This window comes from Vanessa tameamea, chromosome 12 (genome assembly GCF_037043105.1).
Source record: "Vanessa tameamea isolate UH-Manoa-2023 chromosome 12, ilVanTame1 primary haplotype, whole genome shotgun sequence".
Taxonomy (NCBI): Eukaryota; Metazoa; Arthropoda; class Insecta; order Lepidoptera; family Nymphalidae; genus Vanessa; species Vanessa tameamea.
Window position 1 is genome coordinate 6,750,643 of NC_087320.1, and position 26,904 is coordinate 6,777,546.

Sequence of the window (26,904 nt, forward strand, 5' to 3'; positions counted from 1 at the left end):
AAATTATGACCATTTCGTCGTTACCGATTTCGGCCATGGCGGGAAAACTCAAGTGAGACCAGCCAACTGCGCAGAACATAGTTCACAAGTATTTGCGCTAACATAGGTGCACTCTCTTTTCCCTTGCTCTCGTAATCCGATGTGACGGCAAATCCGACACGACCGGCAAGAGTTCAAGCGTAGGACCAAGGGCTTTACTCTTTTCTAAGAGCCGCAGGACCAACACCTTTACGGGCTTTCCGAGGTACGGGAGTGTACACTGTACAGACTTCCAAATTACAGACTCCGGGCTGTTATTGAAAATTATTCGACACAAAAACCCAACAACTACTCATCAGGAGTTTGAACCTAAGGACTCGGGATCTGCCAATAGACTAACGAGACAGTCAGGCTGATAAATCCGACGTGAAACTCGAAGTTACAATGGGACTAGTACATTTTGAATCAATCAATAATAACCAAAGAAGCGACCCAGCCTTATTTACTGTTAATATACGTTGTATCATAGCCTCTTATTTTTCTAAATTTATATATACTCCAATAGTAAAAACTTTTTTTTAATTTATTTTAGGTAGGTACTCTATATTCATAAATTGGTTTTCTTTAATAACGATCAAATTACTAGCAGTATTAATTAATACATCTTCTTATATCATTCTTTTTTTATATTACACCTAAGTGTAAAGTGGTTTTATTTAATGCTAAATTATATAATATCCCATAGCTAACTTTACTTGTTAGGTTAATCAATACAGCTCAAATGTGAACTGACTCGGTGCAATATTGATGCAAGTTGGATACAAAACTTTGTAACTAGGACGGAAATGTTTATTGAAACACGAGTTTTTTAACTTCGCTGTATCGACATAACAATAACACACTCGGCTAAGTTTAAAGATTACAACATCAACTAATCTAGGTTCCTAACTTTGTATTAAACCATAAGGGTTGCCAACTTCGCTATTAATTTTAATTTTAGATTTAAGATAATATATAGTCGTGACATCAATTCTTATGCATCAAATGTTCTGAGAACCAATTATTATGTTTCTATATACATACCGAAATGAAATATATTTATCTTTGGTATGTGGAATACGTTATCAATACAATATTTAAATAATTTTGCTTAACATAACATTAAATACCTTGAGACCTCGGAGATCCTCGACGATGTTTTATCAAGCAAAAAATGTATGAGCAATAAATGTATTTTTTTACAACATAGGGAACAATATATATGTGCTTATAGAAAACACTATCACGAAGTAAACCATAGTCTCATCACACATTCGACCAGCTATAGTAGATACTGTTGTATTCCGGCTTGAAGAGTGAGTGATCCAGTGAATTTACAGGTACAGAAGATACAATATTTTACGTCCTGTAAAATGCTATATCCCATTTGTTAGTATATACAAACAGTATCAATTTGTATTAGTTAAAAAAATTTACAAAACAATAAAATATGATAAACATATACAATTTAGTCGTGACAGCAAAAAAACTCTCAAATCACCAGCAGGACAAAAGCAAAGTTAATAAATTTTTCTACTCTGTTGTCATTATGAACCAACAATAAAGTAGTCGTGAAATTATTCTGTTCTCGTTCCTGAAGCTATTTCAAAAGCCAAACGCGGAAAGAAATTAAATCGGATGGAAACTGGAATGAGAGCTGGCGAATAAATTCCAATTCTAACTGTAGGTTTATGCTTTAAATATCTGGTTTAATGAAGTACGCCTCTTCTCGTGCTACGTAATTTTAGAGTTTTAGCAAATATATAAATGTTAAAATGAGTGTAATTACTATAAGTATTTGAAACGGGATATTTACCATGTTTTTTATTTTTATTTGGAGCTCGATATTTCGACATAATCTACGAATGTCTTGTTCACGAGAATATCCCGTATGATATAATATCCCGATAATATGATAGAATATCCCGTTTGGGAATATGGTAAATATCCCGTTTCAAATACTAATAGTAATAAAAATAACCATCTTAATTTAAAATCTTATATGAGTGTAATTTTTTAACGATAAATAATTTGAAATGTTTGAATCATTCATAAAATTTACTTCATAAGACTAATGTGCGAATGACTTTCTGATGAGGATAGAAGGTCTAAACCACTATTTACTCTGCCAATCAAGGGATCTGAGTTTTGGGCATAAAAGTTACGTAAAACTTGTAATATTCGATGGTAAATGTTAATGTAAATGGCATGAATGGTAAATGTACATGATAAGTATATGCCTCACCAGCATTACGTTTTTACGATACTTAACTACTTAAACGATTATTATGTTTTTTTTTCATTATACGTTATTAAGTTTACAGAGAACCGAGATGGCCCAGTGGTTAGAATATGTGCATCTTAACCGATGATTTCGGGTTCAAACCTAGGCAAGCACCACTGAATTTTCATGTGCTTAATTTGTGTTTATAATTCATCTCGTGCTCGGTGGTGTAGGAAAACATCGTGAGGAAACCTGCATGTGTCTAATTTCAACGAAATTCTGCCACATGTATATTCCACCAACCCACATTGAAGCAGCGTGGTGGAACATGCTTCAAACCTTCTCCTCAAAGGGAGAGGAAGCCTGAGCCCAGCAGTGGGAAATTTACAGGCTGTTAATGTAAATGTATGTATGTAATGTAGGTTTACAGGACGTAGGGTACCTAAAACGTCCCTCCCACACCGTGCAAAGCCGTTGTCGGAAGCTAGTTAAAATATATTGAGAAATTCAATATTCAATGCAATATGTTTATATATTTCAGTTTGTGAAATTTCTAGTTACCTGCCGTCACATACAGTGTGTCAAGCTTAGAATACAGAGCAAAATTGACTCCATTAAAACTTTTAAAAGCCCTCGTAGCTTAGATAATTTAGCTACGGAACGTGTTGTGTATTCTGTTGAATTTACGAAAATGTATGAAATAATGAATTCAGACTTGAGAGATTTTAATGAAAATTAATATTTCTGTTTTTGTTATACAACGTAAGGAAAACACTTTGTTTAAAGTCGAAGCAAAGGTTAAATAATTACTATGGTAAAAATTATCTTCAATATGAGCTCGAAAAAAGTAAGATTTGAAATTAGTCATAATATTCAATAATTAAACGCCTAAAGTCTATTCCAACCACTGAGGAGTAGTTCCAAATAAACAAGTTTGACATTGAATTGACCCGAAATATATATATATATATTTTAATTCAAGAGAATTTCATTATCTATTCGCAAAAAATTATATTGGCGTTTTGAATGTCATCGAAGTTTTTATTGGAACTTTAAAAGTAAAATCAAAGTAAATAAAAATCGTTGAGTGAATTATTGTTGAATTATAAATAAAGAAATAATAATCAAGGGTTTCTAGTGCATAACATAGCAGAGCTATTAGCAAATTGTATAGAATAAGTAAATCAGAGGTTTGTTTATATTTCCTCCTCGTTCGATTGTGAAAGCGTGTAAGTTATGTAGTAATAAATCTATATCTATCTTATCTATGCTTACGAGCAAATGAGCAGTCAGCTGAGGAAATATATTGCTGAAATTAAATGCTGATCAGGAATTCAATCTGAGCGTTGCATAATTCAATTGATGATAATACTGATTATCTTTTTATCAATAAATAAACTAATGTAAAAAGAACGATGCCGGAAAATCAGTCGAAACTATTGCATAAATATCTTTATTGTAAACAAGACGTACGTGAATGTACTCATGTGTATTGCGTATGTATATTCAAAAAATATATTAAAATCCATGAATAAAACTTCTTATATGAGACTGGACAAAACATTTTCTGATCAACTTGTATGCTTTCAAAGGAATACATCATAACGCGATGTTATGAAACAGGAGTCAAATAAATTCCGTTTTTATTTACTTGTCGAGTTTTACAGAACCACAACTTAGTTAGTTCATAATTCAATACTTATTTTTTTGTTAATATATACTTATTTTAAGTGAGTACATGTGTGGCAGAAACTGTCATTGCTATTTAAAAATTCAAATTAGAAAATAATTTACTAAGAACAAAATATTCCATACGTTGTGACTAAGACTTCAGCTTTGAAGTTAAGTCCCATATTTCATCTAAAGACACTGCTGAGCTATTGATCACCAATGATGTAATAAATACTTTTGAAATAATTATATATTAATAACCATGCTGTAAAATAAAAATAAATTAAAATTACAAATATGTCTATGTAAGATTATAGGAGATAACAGTTTTCCGGCGAGCATGACGGCACCCGATTTTGTACTGATAGGGTTGTTAATATGAACTTGTGTAGGTATACCAACTAAGGTTTTGTGTATACGTAATTAGTTTAGATTTTTCATAAACTGCCCAACTACGCGTGTAATTACTTACTTATTGGCTTACGTATTGGGTTGATTGATCACAGTCGCACTGTTCAGTACAAGTCATCTCCGCACGTGTCATGCGTGATTGCGTGCACAAATCATTAGCTCTAGTAATTTACCTTACGTACCTTTAATATCTGATCAAATTTTAAGATTACATGGTGCAAATTACTTTTCACAGTTGGTGTCATTTAATTCTGATTTATCCAGACTCAATCGCGCATACAAATATAACGAAGGCTAACTTTAGTATATTTTCAGTCGGTAAATTCATTTTTATTGAAAATGATAAACGCAATCAAACAAATATAGACGTTAAATTTAGGGGGCCGTTTCAAATTCTTAAAGAATTAGATACTGATCGCTATGTGATTAATAAGCAACCTTACAAAAAAACATGTTTATAAACATGTTAGAAATATACCTGAGATTCAAGCAGCAATTGACTTTGACAAAAGTAGAGACTGTAAGTCTGATTAACTGGTTTATGAATATTGAATATTTTTGATGGGTCGTATCTTACCTAGTAGCTTAGATTGTAGTTACGGGATGACTCAGTATTTTTAGTGGAAGTGCATACAGAATAAACTTATTTGCTGGACTTTGTTAAGTGTGTGAACACAAATATAACTCAGTTGTTGATCATTACTTGATGAGAAATTAATGATAATTGATGAAAAACCAAAGTAACGGACATAGCTCAGAGAATCAGCAAGCTGAAGTGGCAGTGGGCTGGCCATATCTGTCGTAGGTCTGATGGCCGCTGGAGCAGACGAGTCCTAGAGTGGAGAGCGTCTCGGTAAGCGTAAAGTAGAGTGACCTCCGACCTGCTGGTCCAACGACGTTCGCAGGATCGCCGATAGAAGCTGGATGAGGAAAGCAGAGGACCGAACTACGTGGCGCGCTCTAGGGGAGGCCTATGTCCAGCAGTGGACAGCAGTAGGCTGATGATGATGAAAAATAGTAAGTCAGTGTTACTTGTAACTATTCCCTTCCTATCTTAGTTAAAATATAATTTTACGTTTATATTTCTAATATTAAAATATCGGTTTGGCTCGTGATTTCGTCTAGTTATTTAGGATCCATATAACGTTGATTTTGTGTAATAACCGTGTTCTTTTAGAGCGTCAGAGATTATAAGTTCAATCGACTATAGAGGAGTCAAATCAAACCAGGTTTATCTTTTACATGCGTTTTAATATAAATATTTTGTTTAATTATTTTAATAATAATAATCAAATGTATGAGATACTGGTCCCATTTCCTTTAACACCTCTTACGAGTAGCTGAAGGATGTCGCTCCTACTCATCTTTATATATTTAACTGTTTTTAAAAATATAAAAGGGGGAGGAGGTTGAATTGGCCCCGCACCCGCCATCAACTGTAGATTCCAACCATAGATCGGTGAACCTTCCTCGAACATGGGAAGTGCAATTTTATAGTGTGCCAAAACGTTGTTAAATAATATATGAACTAGAACTAAAGTCCAGCAGGTATCACAGCCGTAGCTGAGGTGTATAAAAGACTAATAGTCTTATTAATAAACTAGATCGTAGTCCAGCGGATAGCACAGTAATAACTGCGTAATTTAAATCGACGATTAGACTTATAAATAAATTAACAAACTAGGCCGTGGTCCATTGGTTTTCAGTCATAACTGCGGTGTTTATAAAGTAGCCAATACTACAAAAATAATAATAAAAATAGGGATCAATGTCCCATAAATAGTCAATCAGTCATAGCTGAGGAAATTTGTAGTCAATAGGTTAAACCCTGGATTATCATTGCATTAAATCACTGTTTCTTATACCAATTCAAGTGCACGACCATCAGGCGGCCTAATGCAAGCAAAACGTTATTCGTTGCTATATCCACTGTCGCAGAGTGTCGTTTTATCGTAAGATAATAAGTAATAATTCCAAACACAGTGGAATAATATTCAATGAAACTCATAGATTACCGCGTAGGAATCATTTAAGTGGATTTAACATAATTTGTTATATTTTCTACCGTAATAGGTTATAAAGTATGAATATATATATCATATATCATAAACGTATAATCGTATTCTTCTTATAACTAAGACTTATATCTAAGACTTATAACTAAATCGAACGTTTTCTTAACTAGTTTAATATATAAACCTTATATACGCTTCGCGTATTACGTTTTACTTAAGTCTATAACTATACAGTGGATATGCTTAACTCTAGCCTACAAAAGGCACACACCCGATAGTCGATTACCTAAACCCGCTTAGAACTCAGATCATTATTTGCACGTGATAACCAACTTCAAAGAAATATAACGCAGCCTTATTACTAAACTAGGTGCCCTACTACAATGTCTCTTATAATATCCTTAACACTAAGCTAAGAAGGCGTCCCTAAAAGGACGAACATTTTGCTACAAACGACACTTCTCGTATAAAGCGATTAGTGCGCCATATATAGTTGCCAGTCTGGATGAAATCCATTATTTGGGTCCTTCACTTCATGTATCACTTCAGCATTATTTCAGCCTCCGCAACGCCCTGCAACATTCGGTCGTGATTCTGGTACTACTCATTGATGAGAGACATCAATAACGACATCATAACGTCAACCAGCCATAGCTCAGTACCACATAGTACATACACTACTCTAGCAACCCGGGAAGACAGAGTGAGGGACACTACCATATCGCCAAAAACGTTATACAGTAACCTCAAACCTCGAAACTATCTCACGTAGGCAGCCTCATTGGTAACAGAAGGAGGGACACTACCGTATCGCCGAAGACGTTATACAGTAACCTCTAACCTCGCAACTACATCACCTAAGCAAATTCAAAACGACATCGCCACAAGGGACACTAATGCAGCGACTCTCGGTCGAGCGACACAGCCTCGGACCATGCGTCGAATCATCAAGAATCCACCAGAGTGTATTCAGTACAGTACTCGTGCGCGATCATTTTGCATGTGCATAGTACAAAATTAAATATATTATAAAGGTTTTGTTATTTAATAATAAAAATCTTAAAACATCAACATCATTAGATCGTTATCGTCGTGATCGTACCAAATAGTTATATCAAACTTGAATCTGTTTACTGCTAGTAATTAAAGAGTTTTATAACGACCGCTTTACGAACTTGTGTTCATCGATCGACACAGTTTTACATGAAGATTATTGATTTCGACCGCTATACGAACTTACATCCGTCGATCGTCACAGTTTTACATGAAGATTATTGATTTCGACCGCTATACGGACTTGCATCCGTCGATCGTCACAGTTTTACAATACAATATCGCTACAACTTGCTTCGCTTACGGTTCACAAGAATCTGCAACATGGAAGACATAGTTGACAAGCAATATGTTTAGTTATTTTAAACAAATTAATTATTATTGAAAGAAGTTCAATCATTATTTATAGCCTTATTGCTATTTGTTAATATACTTGATTTAAATTTCATAATTAATAGTCATCGAGGTATCCCTCTACCATCAGTGTATCGCCCAGTACATACGTATTTTTAATTAGATATTCTCGCAAGTCGGCTACCATCAAACCGTTTCTATATCATATTAATTTCATTATTATACTTTATACGAGGTAAACCCTGTCCTTCTTTATATCGCTTTTATATAATAAATATGATGTCTCATCGAGAACACTCATTCATATGACGGCCTGCCATACCGTCATTTGTAATAATCATTTGTATTATTTATAGGTAAAGTGCTCGAAGCACATTCTCATTATAATTATATTTTGCCATGCATCCACCATTGATATATGAGTAGGCACTACACCGACACACGGATCTGCGCCACTCCCATATTTCAGAATAATCAACCATAGCTAGCAGCCTCGCAGTATAACCCGCACAGCTGCACCGCCTAGTATCATTTCTAATTATGTAATTTGATATGCATTATTGCACGCGGCCGATGCGGCGACCGCATCACTCCACGCGTCCAATTTGAACCGAGCTGTCAATCATCATACCCCTATATATGCTCCGCAACGAGTATGACATTCGGCGCGGGTCAACCTAAAGTGGCACGTCATTTTCTTCGGCAATACACGAACATATCCTTGAATACACGAACGATTTCATCGAAAACGTATGAAAAAAAGTAAGCTTAATATAATGTCATTCCTTTAAATATTCTTTATTATTCCATGTATACATTTACTATGAAATCTCATGAATTTATTTGTATGTATGTTTTTTATGTTTCTATATATGTATGTATGTATGTAAACTCTACAAAACAACTCGACAAATTTTCATTAAATTTTAATATGTGCTTAACTAATTTGTGTGGGTCTACGGAAGCTTATATTGAACCCGGTAGGTGGCGCTGCGACCAATGTTATGTTTATTATATAATTTTTTTTTTATTAAAATAACAATAATTCATTCTCACGTATATATGTAAATAGTATAGTATAGTCCGTTACATACTTGACTTCAGAATTTTTGTACTTCAGTGAAATTGGTAGTTACAGAATAATACACAAAGATGTGTGTATTATAACAGGGTCGTATTGTTATTAAAATATATTGTAAGAGTAATAGTATTTTTAAGACGTCTTCTATATTTTATCACAGGAAGTAAAAAACAAGGCTACCCGGTGGCGCTGTGTACAGTTTTGATTGCTGGTTTGTGTGTGTTTAGTGCAGTTGCTTAGTCAACGTTGGCTGGAACTCTACCTGTCTGGGAATTGCTCAGTGCTTAATAATTTATTTGCATTATTTGTGCCTACTTAAAATACAGGGAATTTATCGAAACGCTGTCTTATTTTTCACAGTACGCAGGTATGCCCACACAATTTTGTCTGATGGATCAACGTAAACTTTCATTCATGTTTGACCAAGTGTCCTACATGTGCCTTGTAAGAAAGGTTACTTTTTGTAATTGAAATTCTACATTTTACTCAATTATAATACACAATAATTCAGTTGACCATATAAAACACAAATTAAAAGTACTTTTTATAATCACATAATGTGAGGCAAATTCGTAGCGTGGATTAATTCTGTAGCTTCCGAGAGGCGGCTGTTTCCAATACACTTTCAAATTGCTCCATTAAAAGTTTCAAAACTGCCTTTAATGCAAATTGTTAATGCCTTGGTGACTATCCAATACTGAACAATAATAAGAATGCAGTCAATATCCCTGCACTATGAGAATACGTATATTATTTTATATTATACATATTTTAATCATACTAAAAGGGGCTGTCACTAGTTATTCATCAATTTGTTGCGGATTGATAATTGTTGTAGTCGATAAATCAGTATTATAGAGTATTATGCTACTGCATAGGCTCATAATACTGATTTATATTTTTTTGATTTGATATCAATCAAATATTTGATAGCAACAGTTGCTATGCTTTAACCGCAATAACACCACAGGTGGCTCGCGGGTCGTTACATTATTTATTTACATATTTTATTAATTTATTTAAAATCTCTGACAAAAAACTAAAGCTAATTAATCAATATTTAGATGACAAAGCTGGGAGTTAGTATACGTTGATTTTCATACAGAATTTAATGAAGATATTTAAGTCAATTAGTGGAAAATAATATTTAAGAACCATAGCAATCGAATATTGAGTATTACAATATTCTCAGATGATGCTGACTTTTTAAATATTCTCCAATAAACACAAACAGAGGTATTTTTTCCGGGTCTCATCAAAATATTCGTAGTGTAGCTACAAAGGTTTTTTCGGCTTACTTTTACCGCCGATACCTGCTACAATCCAGTTAGTATTTAAACTGCATTGAGTAGCAGCCATGGCCTGATCGCTTACATTAGCAATTCCGTTTCAAGCGTGATTGCATCGGGGATTCAAAGGGGAAAAATTGTGAAGTTATAGAGAAAAAAGAGTTATTATTATTTTTCAGAACTCTTACAGGTAAAAAAATAGAATTATAACGAGTAGTGTGTATATCTAACGGGTCTATTGATTTTAGCAACACGACAGGACGTGTATCTGTATATAGCTGGAAGTTTTAAAAATAACATGTACGTTTTTGTTGATACATTTAAGGGAAATCGCATTCTATATTTTTGGAAATCGCAAATACTTTTCACAATATTGTTATTGGAATACATCATATTAGTAAAAAGTCGTAAATAAAACTCAATATCTTTGATAAGATATATATCATACAATACGCTAGAAGGCTAAATTAGTGTATGCTTTGCGTGGGACTCTGCAGTAATAATCAATATATAGTGTAAATAGTAACTAAATAAGACTAAGAACTCAAAAGTGATAAACTTACTAAAAAGACCATATAAGTTTCTTTTGTTATATGACGCAGAAGGAGACAAAGACGATGAAATCTCCCCATATGTTTTCATAGATGTAAGTTATTTTCTTTTTTTTTTATATGTCTTCACTCCACCTGATGGTAAATGGTAGTGAACTCCAAACGTGATGACGGTCAGTTTAGTCGGGAAGATTGAACTACTCTACACACTAATCGCCCTCGTCTCACCGGCCCGCAAGATTCTTCACGTCACTAGGCGTCCTGGACACCGGCGGGTCCCACAAACCCTACTTCATGTGGGGGAATCGCGTAATGCGTTTTTCCAGCGACACATCATTTCCGGGGACACGTATATTGTCTTTTGTTCCTCTTTTATCGTGGCATTTTCAGTTATTTTTGAAAATAGAGAACACAAAACGAGAAGTGTCACCGATCATCAAATTCTGGGGAATTCTAGAGAACTTCGTTTCCAATGCAACTCTAAATTGCTCTATTAAAAGTTCTTTAACTGGTTTCGCCTCAAACTGTTGGTGTTCGTCGACATCTGAATGTTGAATAGTGACAAACCAATTGACATCTAATAGCTCGATAATGCGATCGGAATTTTTTTTATTAAATAACATTAATCTATTTTGTACGGCTCAAAATGGGACACACTATAATTACTTTAAAAATAAATAAATAACAGCCTGCAATTATTAAGTAGGTTAGAGTTGTTTTTTTATTTAAATTTCGATTAAAACGTGAGGTCCAGTCGGCTGTTCATGTATGCATTGCACTAGAAAGTTTTTTCGGAAAGGTGTGCTGCAAATATTTTCCAGGTATCGGTACCTATCCACAGATGAAAATAGTATAACGAATATGAAAGAGAAAGTCATAGTTGAATATTCCTCCGATATCTTGCAATTTTTTTTTATTAATTATTTTATTTTATTTCGACGAAATCAATCAACGAATACTATACTTACTTTTTTTATCATCTGTCTTATTCAGTGCTAAACGTTATTTATAAATGTTTTTTTTAAACATGAGATTTAAATTTATTAATAAGCCAAGTTAAAAACAAATTTGGAATCTAATTATAATTTGTTTCTGTAAAGAAACAAATACCATGCCAAAGGATGTATAGACTTTGCGAAGTCAAAAACTAGCTGTTATAAGTTTACCTATACTTCTCATGTTTATACAATGTGTACGGAAACAACGGTCACGAGCTTAGTTTAGGCCCCCATGCCTTTAACTCAATTGATAGATACATTGTTTTTATTGAAAACAAAAAAAATTATCCACTGATTAAAGTGTGTTGCAGAAAAGTTTAGTAGTTTTATATTGTGTACATTAATATATTTATATATATATATGAGAAACACATGACTTTCCACCGTTTTCTATCATGAAATCGAGATTTATTGTGAAAAATACTACATTCCATTTTTATCATAATATTATCCTTAACACTTATCTCTATTAAATCTAAGAATTCTTCCGATTTTGAGTCCACGAATCGACATAATTTTTCACATCTTCGTATGATGTATAGCTGCTCGGGTAAACCTTCCTGATTAAGTGCTTCTAAATAGGTACTGACCGGCGCCGTAACATGCGGAGGAACATTACCATGTAGGAGAATAATTTTGTCGTGTCTGACATAGTATTGACATCGTTTCTTCTTGATTGCTCAGCTCAAAGTCAGCAATTATGTACCTTAGAGAGCTTCAATAATTATTTCATTCGGTTTGAGCAACTCATAATATACGTCAAGCTGAGCCCACCAAATACGTATAGCATGACTTTTTTCCCGAATATTCGGTTTAGCTGTCGATGTAGAAGTATGCCCTGGAAATTCCCATAAACTTCTTTGGATTATCGTAATGGAACCATTCCATCACATGTGTCTATATAAGCCAGTGGCTACGACGTAGTAAAAATCTTTTTTATGCCTACCAAGCAACATTCCAATCATGCAAAATCGTACACTTTCAGCCCTCAATCTCACCGTTTTAAAACTTCTGAAACCACTCACGACAACCTATCTCACTTAAAGCAGACATACCATATGCCCCTACTGTTAAATCGATGGGCTTTAGCTGAGGATTTCTTCAAATTAGAGAAGCAATGCTTATTCAGCATACAACTTGCTATTTTCGAATTTCGTTAAATTATGTAATGCTGATACAGAAGTACTAACATTTAAAGATTATATTATTATCAGATAATCAAACTTACGATATTACGTTTTATATCTGGAAATTTTATCATAACGTTTTCGTGGGGATATATTTTGTCAACCCTTATGTATCTGTAATGTGTGTGAGCTATATATATGTGAGATTCTGTTCAAGTGAAACCCACACAATTGTGTGTGTTACAAAACACCAATTGGTAAAACAAGTTTAAATGAATACTTTTGAAGTATGAAGCCATAAAAAGTACATATTTTGTTACAATGAAAAAAACTATTTTAATCTATATTGAATATGCAATATAATTAATACGTATTTCTAAAGAAGGATTAGTAATGTATTGCAGAAATCAGCTTTGTAAATAAATAACCTGGAGTATCTTAATAATTTGAGTGATTAAGTCGAAAAAGCGAAGAAGTTATCTAAACAGAAACAGAAAGCGACTTTGTGTTATAAATAATTAGCTGTGCCCGCGACTTCGTGCGCGTTTGAATTTAATAAAAAAGCGTGACTTTATTATTATTTTACATATAATTCTAAAATAAAAGTAACCTAAGTTACTCCTTATTACATCAGCTATGTTCCAGTGTCCCGTCAAAATCGGTTCACCCGTTCCAGAGATTAGCCGGAACAAACAGACAGACAAAAATTGTAAAAAATGTTGTTTAGGTATATGTACCGTGTTGTTTAGACACTCCAATTTTATTATATGTATAGATAAACATTATAAATAATATTTTGTAACTATTTTTCGATTTCATCAATTTTTGTTTCGCTTCGACATTAGAAGCAACAGTTGAACTTTTTAGAGTTCAGATACTACTATCTAAACCAAGTAAAGATGGATCTTCAGTCTTTGCCATTAGTCTATAACTCATTGTTCACAATAAGCAAAACAGATCGAAATGGGTTAATTTCAGTTTTACATAGTCATGCTATTGTCGTGTATGCACGAGAGTAGATCTTTTACAAAAAGGTGTAGCAAATATCCTCAAGGGGAATTCTACAGTTAGAACAGAGGCTTGCGGCAAAATTTCCGGATAAAATAGATAGAGACTATTTACAAGAGAAATAGAAATCTTCTAAAACATTTACTGACTTGGATAAGACCTAAACATGAAACTGTCACAATTTTTTGTATTTGTTTACTTCCGTTCTGTACCACTTTAGGTCAAACAAAGGGGTAAAACAGGACCCGCGGCAGACCTGGTTAAACTTTCGCCCAAATATCGCAATATTGTAATGTTGTCAAGTTCCTTCTACCATTTAATTCCCTTTTACGTTGAAATGAAGTAATTTTGCAAATAAAATAGATGTTTTTTTGTATATTTTTATACGAAAGCAAATATTAGGACAATCAGCTTGAATTGAAAGGGTACCAAATTAAATAATTATAAACTCATTTATTATCTAAAATCGCAATATAATAATGAGATTATTATGTCTGAAATATGTGATATTTTAAGAAAGCGGCTGTATTAGCCATGGTGACTATTTATGAGTGGTTACGTTATTTTTTAAATAACGATACTATTGCTTTAAAATATAAGAGTACCCTCAGAAATATTTTAATCAATCATAGTAATCCTGTATCTTACGTTGCCTCCATCTGTACCCAGCTCCTTATTCCAGCGGGATTATTTCGTACAATACGTTCTATGTAATTCTTCTTATGTGGTCTATTAAATACACATACACAGTACAATAACGATATTAATTTTATTATAATGCATAATTTATTTAATTTTTGCAGTTAGTTTTTATTATATGACCACTATGACCAGTTACGTATGTGTTTGCTTCTTGGAGTTGTGTTGAGGTTTGGAAATAAACCTAAATAAATATAGGCAACAGATACAACACGGTTCAGGTACGATGTTTGGCAGTGCATTTTTAAATTTCAGTAGTAACTCATTGGTTGCTTCGTTCTGCTCTTGTAAAATATTTGGTGGAATTAAAATCAAATATTTTAAATATATGGACATATTACTAATTGTGTGGTAGTAGAGTATAAATTAGAAGATATATTATGTTGACTGATCAATTTCAGATACTAGTTTTAGGTGAGCCATTATCAACGCAGCTAACTGTGCCTGAGTTATCATGGTATATAAGGTTTTACGCAATTAAAGACGACCGGATAAAGTTCAGGTGCAGGATCAACGGCTGGAGCATGATTTTCAAAGCACAGATATTTTCTAGGAAGAAATAACCTAAACGTGTTTTGAAGATACATAAATTATATTATAGCTTTTCGGTTACGAAAGGTGAAGAGGTTTCCCCTTATATGTTATGACGTATTGTATTATGCCAGAACTGTAACTGATATTCTTAAAAAACATTATGCAACTCATTGAAAATTATAAAGCTTATGACTCTTATGGCTTACTTCTTAAATGATACACAACTTGAGTATGAAACGATCACCTTCAGACCGTTTTAAATAGGAATATGAAAAATTGTAAATACAACTGTTGAAAGTAAAGTATACAAAAAAAAAGATAAGCTCCGCTGAGCTTTTTTCTCCGGTTCTTCTCAGGTCTGAGGTATTTCTTACTAGTGGTAGATTTTTTCGTGACGATCGATAAGTGAGTGAATTGCTTCTTTATTTAGTGAAGATTTTTGACTTTGATGCAATGCTGGCGCACAATATCTATTAGATCTAAATATACTTATAAATAAACATAGTCCCACGTTTTGTCTTCTAAGTAAATTTCTGATTCGAGTAATATAACTAAATAATAAATTCATGCAATGTGTAGTGTGAATATGTTTGCGAGTTTATATCCTCCTTATTATTGCCACGCATAAATCGTTAACTAAGACCAGACTTCGTGCACTGAGTTATGAGTGTTGCTTAAACTTTTACTGCATTCAGTTAGCTTAATACTTAACGACCTGTGCAAGACGTTATCTAGACACACTGCCTTTAAAAATTAAAGGATTAAATATTCATTTAATTACTTTAATTATTATGATAAATGTAAAATTTAATTTATTACAATTACTCAGTTTATATTGGGCTTTATAAAGAAACACTTATTTGTGTGTGTGTGTGTGTGTGTGTGTGTGTGTGTGTTTATGTGTCGGTAACCGCGAACACTTTGCAAAAACAAACAAAACGTAAAGGCAATTCAAAAACCTTAAATTTATTTAATATGATGTTTAAACAGTAGGCGTAACCAACGATCTTCTAGTTTTCATCCATTGGGTCACCTTGGCTTAATAATATATTATAGTTTACAAGTAAAACATTAGGATGGGCAGAGATTACATTTCTTAGATAGAGTTGCATCGTCAATAGCCTTTAACCATAGTTCGCAAAGATTGATTACTATTAGGAGACTGTGTTCAGTTCGTAATAGGTAGTGTTAACTCCGCCGAACTACTTGGGAGCGATGTCAAATTATTTCATTTATTCACGAATGCTGTCCAACTATACAGTTGGGCCTTGTTGACATACTTAACTTTACGTCTGCAATGTCTAAAGTAATAATACTAATGTTAAACAAGAGGGCTATGATCTGTCGAGGATAAAGTTTGTTGCATGTTAATATTCATATACTTTAGACTTAAAGATTTTTCATTATCATACTCAATTTAATATAATATTTGTTTACAAGCAGTAAGTGGTAACCCGATTAGCAATATAAATAGTTTCTGAATCTCCGTACCCGTACTCTATTCGGTATGGCTGTACCTCGCGTCAATATGATAATCCATGCGATTCTGTAACCCGCATTTTCGATTTCACAACTGTCATCTTTAATGAAAGCTCGATTTGTTATTCGGTTACTCGAATTAAATCTAAACTAGCGTCACTTTGTGATATTGTAAGACGAACGAATTTTTAGTGAGAACTGTATTATTTGACAATGTCTTAGTCGAATTCGTAAGTAAAAAATGACACTTACCTCGATTTCATACGTTAAATTAAAATTTGATCATATCTGGCGGAAGACTCGTGTGAAAAGAAAAATATCACAAAAATATTAAATATCACTGGATATATATATATATTTTTTTAAAAGTTTTCAGTTGATCCTTGAAATAAGTCAAGTAAGTTCACAGAATGTCCGATCAATCTGTTAAGTGAATCTGATTAAAAATTCAATGCAAAGTTTGACCCGCACATACAGATGAAGTTCAACAAAAACTTGTAAAAACTAAATTGTTTCGCTGCCCACCCGAGTTCTTATTAAGCACCAACACGAGAGTCTTAAATCTACGAGATGTGTCCTAAAAATGATTGTTTGAAGAAGCCGAAATTAAATTTGTAAGTACTAATGTACTGTATAGTGTAGTATGAAAAGATTCTAATGAATCTTTTCATAAATGCTTTTAAGGTATTATTGTTTTACATTTCCCAAGATTTCGATTTTGTGACGGTCGCGGGAAGCCACTGAATGCGAGTAGCACAAGGCCGGTCGTTGTGGAGATGCTTGGGGAGGCCTTGTCCAGCAATGGATCTCTTCGGGCTAAGATGATGGTTGAAGAGTAAACCAGTCAGTGTAATTACTATAAATATGTGTAGGCATTATTAATTACATTATTATTGATATTTGTCATTAACGTTATAAAATAAATATACCAACTTAATAATTTCTTGCTAACCGCACTCCTCATTTTCTTCATTTATAAATTGCACCCGTGCGAAGCCAGGGCAGGTTTCTAATTAATTTATATTTTTTGTATACAAATGAATGAACAATGAATGAATGAATGGCAGGATTGGACATTGTCATTTTAGTTGTAATGAAAACTAATTAAATAGTTTTTAAATTTTACTCCGCGGTAATTCATCCACCTATGCTGATTACAGATATAATCAATATTGATAAATGATTCTTATATGAAATGAATGAAAAATGAAATGAGCATAAAATTTATTTTTATTAAAATATATATGCATACATGAAGGCTTTATTTTTTTATTTTACTTTTAAATCGCTTTAATATCATCTTAACGATTCATCTTACATATATTAATGATAACTTATGTTCATGAGATTCTTCAAGAAATCTATCGTTTAAAAATCGAGACTGTTTTGTTCTTAGAGCTACATATTTTCAAATGTCACTAGCGATCGACTGTAACGCTCAATTACACGAGCGGTTTTAATTGCAGTGCTGTTTGTGATAGCATCCTTCTTTTAAAACGCTACTTATTTATCTTTTCCTACTGAATAAACTCAATGCTCTCTTTTAATGAGACTCCTGTTTTCCTAAGTAATTTCACATTAACTTTATTGATTTAAAAATAAAATGTATTTAGTCTTGATACGACTTAAAGCGAACGTTAAGTGTTGGTTTATTTTATTTCTAACTAATACCTTTGCCTTTGCTTGCGTAGGTTTTAGTTTGTCACGGAATCTTATTTCATATCGGGTCCGTACTTTTTTTAAACTTTTATTTTATCATACTACATATTCCAGAACGTTCTTTCAAATAAAAACAGTTTTTATTCTAATTTTATAAAATAGTTATTGGCTGTTCATCAGTTCGAGAATTTGATACACCGCTGCCATAAAATAGTTTTATTTAAAAAATGCAGAAATTAAAAAGTTATATTTGTCTTTGCAAGTATAAGTTCACCTATACGGTTTATTATGTTGCTATTCTACTAACATTTTCATTTCGAAAATCAAAACTAACTATTGGATAAAACACAAGTTTGTTTTTTATACACGCATAAACATAACAAGTAGAAAGTTTTACTAGCATATTATAAAACTCAAACTTATATTTTTTTCATATATATTCAAAGAGTAGTTTAAAACTTGAAGTGAACGCTTATTACCAAAATCTTCAAAGTTTTAATATTCATTCGTGCTCAGTACCATGCATGCTATTATACAAGGCATAACTCGTTCTGTAAATTTTCTAAGCTACGAGCGCTTTCAAAACTTTTAATGGAGTCAATTTGGCTTCCAATTCGAAATAACCAATGAACCGTATGTTATGAAAGACAGGAAGCTTCGATTCATGCAAACATAAGTACTACTAAATCGAGTCTTTCAAAATTCCATACTGAATGTATTATTAAAAAGGGTTAAAAGCTTCTTGGGTCTGATGCAAAATATTATAGAAAATCTGTAGGTATTTATATAAACATATTACAATAAAACTGCAAAATTTCGAGATAATGATATCTTCCGGAGCAATTTTACCATGGTGACACACACTAGGAAGAGTAGACAACTACGCAGGCCATATATAATAGTATATATAATATATAGTATGCAAGTGTGTGCGCAAACACATTCACTCTCTATTGGAATGGCATAGACAAGAGTTCAAGCTTAATTCCAACGACTTTGAGTGCTTTCCTAGCCACAGGACCAAAACCCAGGACCTCGGGATCTATGCCTTTATATTATCTGGCCACTAGACCAACAAGACAGACGAGTAATTTATTTATTTATTAAATAGGAAGCCAACACATTGTACAATATTACTATACAACTATCTTATAAAAGATGACATTTTTAAAAAATTGTTGCATTTGCTAATATTATACATAACAATTATAGGCTAACTCAGCATGCACAACTCCAGTTGTCACTCCAAATTAACATTTTTTAATCTAAAACATAAAAACGGGCATGCATTAAAGTAAAATTATTAATATTAAGGTTACTGTTACAAGAAATAGCTCGATTTAAAAAAACATAATAAATAAATTTGAACTACGCTAGTTCAAATTTAAAAAAATCATCTGTCCGAAATACTGCCCTCCTAATTGAGACGACCGTAACTTCGATTTTTATGAAAAAATGAGTCAATACTTGATTTGGAATCAGCATGAAGAGATCTACAATCTCTTCTTTATGATGTTTTTGATAAAACTTGCAGAAACCGAGATAATGTTTATTATAAGCGCCGTAATTAAATATTTTTATGTTTGTTGCTAAATTTAAAAACCATAAGATCGCCTACGTTTGTTATGCTTAAAATGTTTGAATCAGCTTGAACATTTTTTAAAAATGTGTACCAAATATAAAAACCGTAAGATGATGTACCGCTGATATCTGAACTACATTCATTAACTGTGCAAGGCTAATACTAAACATAAAAACAGTAACAACAACTTACGGTCCTTGTGCATAATGATAGGAATCATTACCACACTTATTTACTACTGAAAACAAGTGTATTTGATCTTACCATTGTCATATTTAGTAAGCGATAACCTATTTGATATATTTCCTAAATATAACAACCGTAAACGCGGTTACGCCTGTTGTAAGTAGTAATATTATTGGTTTTAAGACGCGAGGGGTTGGGGTATGTGCTTAGTCGCGGACAGTGTATCATCGCCAGAGTTCGTGGCTTGCATGTGCGTTATTTGAGTGTGTGAGGCGCGGGAAAAGTTAGTTAATATTTATTATAATTTATATAATAACAATGATTCTATGGCAATTCCACAGATATTTTTATTGAATTATTTTATTTTATTTTGGATGTAATTGCTTAATATTATTGTATTTTGGTTGGCATGAATGGTAAATGTAGCCTAATTTTGTTTTGTTTCTGATAGTGTAGCGTGATAGTAAGTATATAAGTACGTATTTTTAAGTCTTGTATAAAATCCTTTAATATTTTGTCGTTATGCATATTATTAACATTCGTTTCAAATGTCTTACTTTACTGTTATTCAATTATTATATTTTTGTTGCCGTCAAATGGCGTCCCAAGACCGACGTGACCGAATACGTACTTTAACAACTAAGCCCAATGTTATCTTACCTCGTGAGGTAGACACAGAAAAAAACATAAACAATACACTACACTAAAATAAAATAATTTTAGTGTAGAAAATAATGCAACATTGTGCAAAATTAAATCAACTGATATTAAAAAAATAATATTCAAAAGACCTTTCAAAAGGCGCCCATATCATGCAAGTAAATATGAAATTTCATACAATATAATATAAACCTATGATACAAATTTGTTGAAAATAAAATAAGTATTTCGATCAGTACGGTATAGATTTAGAACGTCACGAAGTCTTTGATGAAAATATTTATATTTTTCATGAATTATAATGATAAAGACAGCGATTATATTCCTAAAGCAGATGAAACGAGTGGTTTAAATGAATAACACTAATATATAATGAATAACTTAAAAATAAAGAACAAAGAGATCAAAATCATACATAAATGAAAATCATTTATTGAAGAAGGAAGCAATGACTGTGAGACTGGTGAAAATAAGACACGAAAAAAAATACCGAGGATGTAAACTAGGAGACACGTGATAATAAAGATGTTCAAAATTAAGATCATGGGACCAAAAATGAGAAAACACTCATGAATCAAAAGAAAGACACTAGATTTAGAGAGGCACAGTACAATAAAAATCGTAATACTAAAAGTCAAAGATAAATACAGATATACGTACAAGACCAAGTGATAGAGACTAGGGAAGAAGACGCCCAAAAAAAATGAGATTCAAACCATGTGATTTCAAAAGTGCTTCCCACTAGTTAATTACTTAAAAAGTAAAAGTTTATGTTTTGTAATAAATCCTTATAAAGAAAACTTGTTAAAGTTTTTTTATTTACACTTCAATATTTTTTTTCACTCTTAATTTGTAATTAGTTAGAATATAGTTACCGCTTATATGGCTAGTTAATATTTAGAAATGTTTATTTGTTAAACACCGTAACAGCTTCTTAGATATAAGAACCGGAACCCCATAACATACGGCACTCAAGCTTAGGCATTGTACATTATAAAATTAAAATTAACTACACATCACGATTATTTGCTATTTAAAAAATAAACAAATGATTATATCTCAATAAAATTAGTACTACTTTAAAGAGAAGGGTCGTTACTATCCAATAAAATAAAAATATATTGGTTTTTTCTTAAATTATAGTAGGGACACCCAATTTTCCGTAAAAAACTATACGCGCACTAACATTATCTCGAAATCAAATTCTGTGCAGTTACGGTTGTCTCAATTAGGAGGGCAGAATACGGCTACGCTGTGGATAGAGTGAGAGAGGAGGAGCCTGCCTACGACTGCCGTACGCTTAAGAGACGGGAAGCCAGACAGACTAAAATTCGTTACGTCACGAAGCGGTTTACCATCCCCTAAAATGTTATCACTTCAAAAATATAACAATTGTAAATGGAATTATTTTTCATAAATTCATAAACGTCGTTATAGAAATCTGAGATAGTTAGCTTCATAAAATGTCCATATTTAATCTGTGTTTAATAGTTCGACGTCTAACCACAATCTTCTCTTAGTTGTCACAAATTTGACATTTTTCATTAAAATTTAAATGCAAATGACTATAATGTATTATACATTAAACTAAGAATTGAATTGATAATAATGTAAAGCCTAGCCGCAAATATAGGTTATTCAAAAAACAGTAAAAAACGAATTACTGTTTAAAAGTGAGGTAGCTAAACGTGCGCTTACTCTTACAAAATGTCTTACGATAACATCCATAGATTTTTATTACGTTCAGTTGCAAGTCTTGGAGTGTTATCCTTTCATGATACTGAAGAAATTTTATCTAAATCTTTTCCTGGTAAGTTGTGAGTTTGTTAAACATTGTTCTTTAATGTGAAATACATTTCTGTTGCTAATTTAAATTAAATTTTTTGGTATACCAAAATAGACCAATAGCTACAACCAGATAAATAAAAAAATATATACATATAGTTTTTACAACTGTGCAAATAGTTTATAGCTCTTAATCTTTTTTGACCCAATAACTCGAGTTGCTTCTTCTGTACTTGTACATTTGTACCAATGTTTTTATTAAATAATTTAATTTTGATTTAAACAATGTTATATCAAATCCTCGTATAATCTGAGTCAGAAATCCAACTATCATGCTCTTAAGGCATTAGTTAAGATGGTTTTTAAATGCTTTTATTAAATTTTATTTGTAAGTGTATCTGAGTAACTTATTACAAATGAATTTTAAAAATGTTACTGAAAAACAATCTAATATACATTTAAATGTTTTTGTTAATTAATTTATTTATTTAGGCATCCAGGCAGGGTTCAATTTATTGATAAAGAAAATAATATGATATAAAATTTAGTTTATAGCACTCGGAAATAATGTAACATACCCTACCTTACATACAAACTAACAAATAAACAACATAACAAAAATCTTTTTATTGTTGTAGAGACAGAATTTGCAATTAATGATTTAGTTCAGAATATAAATGAAAAATTGAAACCGCTCAAGCAACAGATAAAGATTGTGAATGAAGAAACAACAATGCAAAAGAACTTAGTTTTTATCTCTTTAGGATGTGACATAACCACCAAGACCCAAAATATGTTCTCTTCAGAGCAGCTGGATTATTTCAGGATTCTATTAGAGCAAATAATGACAACTGAAAGTCGACAAATAACTGCAATTCAAGCTATTAACTTAGCTGGTAAAGGAAGTGTTGCCATAACAGATGCTGAGGTAGGGCTTAAAATAAATACAGACTTTACAATCTTCATAAACATTAATCATCTATACCTAAACTATTAAAACAAAAAAAAAAGAAGTTAAAATCGACTGATAATGTTATGTAATGTATATAAAGTTATTATTATATGTATATAAGAATAATTATTATTTGATGGATTTATATTATGAACTCAGTATATTCATATGAAAAAATGGTTTTGATTTGGATGATGATAAAATTGTTCTGTATAAACTGCATTTGTTAACCATGAATAATGAACTATATGATGAACTGTAGATTAAAATATACTTGAGTTTAATCATGCTTATCCAGATTTATACATTGTGTGTTCAATAGTCTTGAGTCTTACTCTTATGATATTCAATTGTATAAAATGAGCCGAGACTTTGATTTTATATTTTATGTGTTGACTAATTGTTTAATGTATTGGTGAAATTGTACAGATATATGTATAATTAGAGGCTTGCTAATAATATTATCAAATGTTTTTTTCAGGCTTTGCTTCTCATATGGTGCAGAATGCATTACTTGGAAAAGATCGGCAGCAATTATGCAATAGGTCTTCGAGCTATTCATGAGTTTGAAAGATACTTTCAAGAGAACATGCCAGATAGAGTTCCAAATTGCTGCCTTTGCAACCAAAGTGTGTTTAGAGTAAGTTACAAAATAAAAATTAAATCTTAATATTCAAGTATGTTGCTATTGTCCTTGTCGATGGGTATATATGGCACAACTTGAAATTATTCTGAAGTCATGATAACAACTAAAGAACAGCTGTAACAATTATACAACATTGTATAGTTGATTCCAATGGCAGTACAGTGATGTAGTACTTTGACCTTGAATTGATTTGGTTTAATAATAATTGGTTGAGATATATATTATAATGAGTGGTATATTCATCACAGTTTTAAAAAAAGAAGCATAAACTTCGGGAGTATAATTGAGGTGGATATAATTAGCTAGGTTATTTCACCTAACTACTTATATCCACTTAATTTCAATTGTAAATATTTTGTATTGTAAATTAGGATATATTTATCAAAAACTATTTGTAGCTAATAATATAGAAGGGCTATTAACAAATATATATGTAAATCTAAATTCCGAAATTTCCTTTTATAAAGATAATCTACAACAAATTTAATAAGGAAAAATATAGCAATAATGATCACAATCTATTTGCTACAGAAGAGACAACAGTAGTATTACTAGAGTATAATAATTAGAGATGAAACGGATAGCAGTTTGGCCGGATACCGGATACCGGATATTCGGCCGACCATGTGGCCGGATAGCCGGGTATCCGGCCGCCGGATATCCGGTGAAACTTAGCCGATCGCAATTGCGACCCTTATTCTTTGGGGGCAGAAAATGCCAAACAATACCCAAATTTAACAAAATTTGCCAAAATCTACCTTTCTGCACCTTGCAGCAGTTTGTATAGCGAAAGACTTTTTTCTGAAGCTGGCCTTATTTATGAAGAGAAACGCAACCGCCTGCTACCTCTCAATGCAGAGAAATTAGTATTAGTACTAATTCATTCATTTTGTTTGTATTACATTAATTTACTATTGTGTGATTAGAAAGACTAACTAAAGAATTACTCAAAAATATGTTTCTTTTATCCAGTTTTTTTTATTCAGCCGGATGTCTATCCGGTATTCGAATAGTAGCTATCCGGTATTCAGCCGGATAGTATTATGGCGGCCGGATAGGCCGGATACCGGATAGTTACCGGATATCCGTTTCATCTCTAATAATTATTATAAAATATGCTGATATATTTTATTTATTTATTATTTATAAACCAAACCTTGTTTCTTTTTTTTTTTAACAGATAATGAAGATTAAATGTAAAAATAGCTAATTCATAAAATAAAATTACCGTCTTAATCTTAAGTAAGTTATATTTAGTAGATAACTAGATAATACTTTTACAATGTAATGTAAATAAAAAAATGTTTCAATAACTATTCCATAAACAATTATATTAATTATCAACTTTTGAAAAATGTATTGCATAATGTTTGTTTTAATTTGAGTATAATTATTTTAGGGCTACAATTGTCCTGGATGTGATGAAGCTATACACACCAACTGCTTGAAGAATTATTCTGACAAACATCACAAATGGCCGTGCTGTAAAGCTGACTTTTATGAAAGCCATCTCGAGCGACTTGACTGTCAAGGGTAAGAATCTTTATTTTAGTTTGGATATTAGTGTCATCAACCTTGAATATAGAGATTAAAAATTTAAATTAAATGGTTTAAAATGCAAACGTGCTTTATTAATGTGATCACATTTTTGTTAGTTCTTATTTATTTTTAACTGTCTTAAATTTATAAACCTTCCGTGATGGTTCCGGATTAGAATAGGACCTCCCCAACTCTACCCTTGGGTGTCGTAAGAGGCGACTAAGGGTATTTAAAACTCAGTGCATAACATGGGTAAACCACCACGACAGCATTCCCAAGGTGGGTTGGTGTTAGGCAGGCGGCCAACTGTAAAATTTAAGCCAATACCCTTAGTAGGATGATGATGTCTTAAAGTTATAAACATAATATTCTTTAATAAATCTATACAGCTGTCGGTCCCTCTCGAAAATGCAACCCCCCACGGCCACTCCATTGTCAGCGTTAGAGTGAAAGACACTCGTGTTTAAAAATGTCTTAGTGTACGTAAAACGACTAAAAGTAAAGACAGCAAAAAATATAAACTAGATTATATTTATTAAGTTTATTTTATTAAAGATAATTGATTTACCGTGGAGAAATGCCATTTATTAAAGGGATTTGTGAGTAAATAGACCAAATAAGTAGGCCGTTAAAGGAAATATTTTAATTTTTATGTCATCAAAGTAGGATTCCGTTAGCAGTTAAGTAGTTGGTAAGTACATCACCAGATTTTTGGAAAATATTTTTCCTTTGTTTTATTTCTTATCGAAATCCACGAGTTTCATTATTTCAGCTATATAACTTATGTTACAAAAAGAAAAAATGAGTTGATACAGAACAAAGCGACTCTATAATTTACGGTGTTCGCTTACAGGTAACTTGTATATTAATACAAGAGAATGATTAAATCGGACTATGTTATGTTTATAGACTATGTTTTACTTATAACTTTCGATGGACCTTTCGATGGATCTTTCGAGAAAACTCGTTGGGTGAAATTCCACATAATAATTCTGAATAGAACTTAAAAGCAGCCGTTTGAATCATTTTGATTGTATTAATAATTCTGATAGAATTTTTCTTTCTTAATTTGCATCAAAGTAATCACTTTACTCTCGTTTTATTTTCAGAATGTCCCAAACATTACATTCAAAACGTCAAACTCAAGGTGAACCGAGCAACGTCAGTAACCGGACAGTAGAGATAGAAGACAGCGATCAAGAGACAGAGGAAACAACTGTCGAAATATCACAGTCAAAGAAGAGAAAGAGAAAAACTAAATGAAGGGAATTATTTTATAGTAACAGGAGTAATATCATATTTAAATAGGTATTCACCGATTGAAATACCAAATTGTTAAATAAATAAATACAAAATAATAATAAAAAGAAATGGAAGAAACGT

General features: G+C 32.1%; 2 protein-coding genes across 2 annotated transcripts in view; one reads left to right on the plus strand and one right to left on the minus strand.

The window, feature by feature from the left end:
• Window positions 1–26,904, minus strand: part of LOC135193547 (uncharacterized) — a 159,871-nt gene that overhangs the window by 10,094 nt on the left and 122,873 nt on the right. The window lies entirely within an intron of this gene.
• LOC113393028 (uncharacterized) lies at window positions 22,206–26,886 on the plus strand. The gene is made up of 5 exons (XM_026629724.2): window positions 22,206–22,409; window positions 23,023–23,312; window positions 23,818–23,976; window positions 25,382–25,515; window positions 26,631–26,886. Exons 1-5 carry the CDS (start codon window positions 22,307–22,309, stop codon window positions 26,782–26,784), a joined length of 840 nt encoding a protein of 279 aa, XP_026485509.1. The 5' UTR covers window positions 22,206–22,306; the 3' UTR covers window positions 26,785–26,886.

Bases quoted from the DNA above. Each gene is read 5' to 3' on its own strand.
- LOC113393028 (XM_026629724.2), top strand. From the start codon at position 22,307: ATGTCTTACGATAACATCCATAGATTTTTATTACGTTCAGTTGCAAGT. The intron at 22,410-23,022 runs GTAAGTTGTGAG...TTATTGTTGTAG, and splicing joins TTTATCTAAATCTTTTCCTG to AGACAGAATTTGCAATTAAT. The intron at 23,313-23,817 runs GTAGGGCTTAAA...TGTTTTTTTCAG, and splicing joins TTGCCATAACAGATGCTGAG to GCTTTGCTTCTCATATGGTG.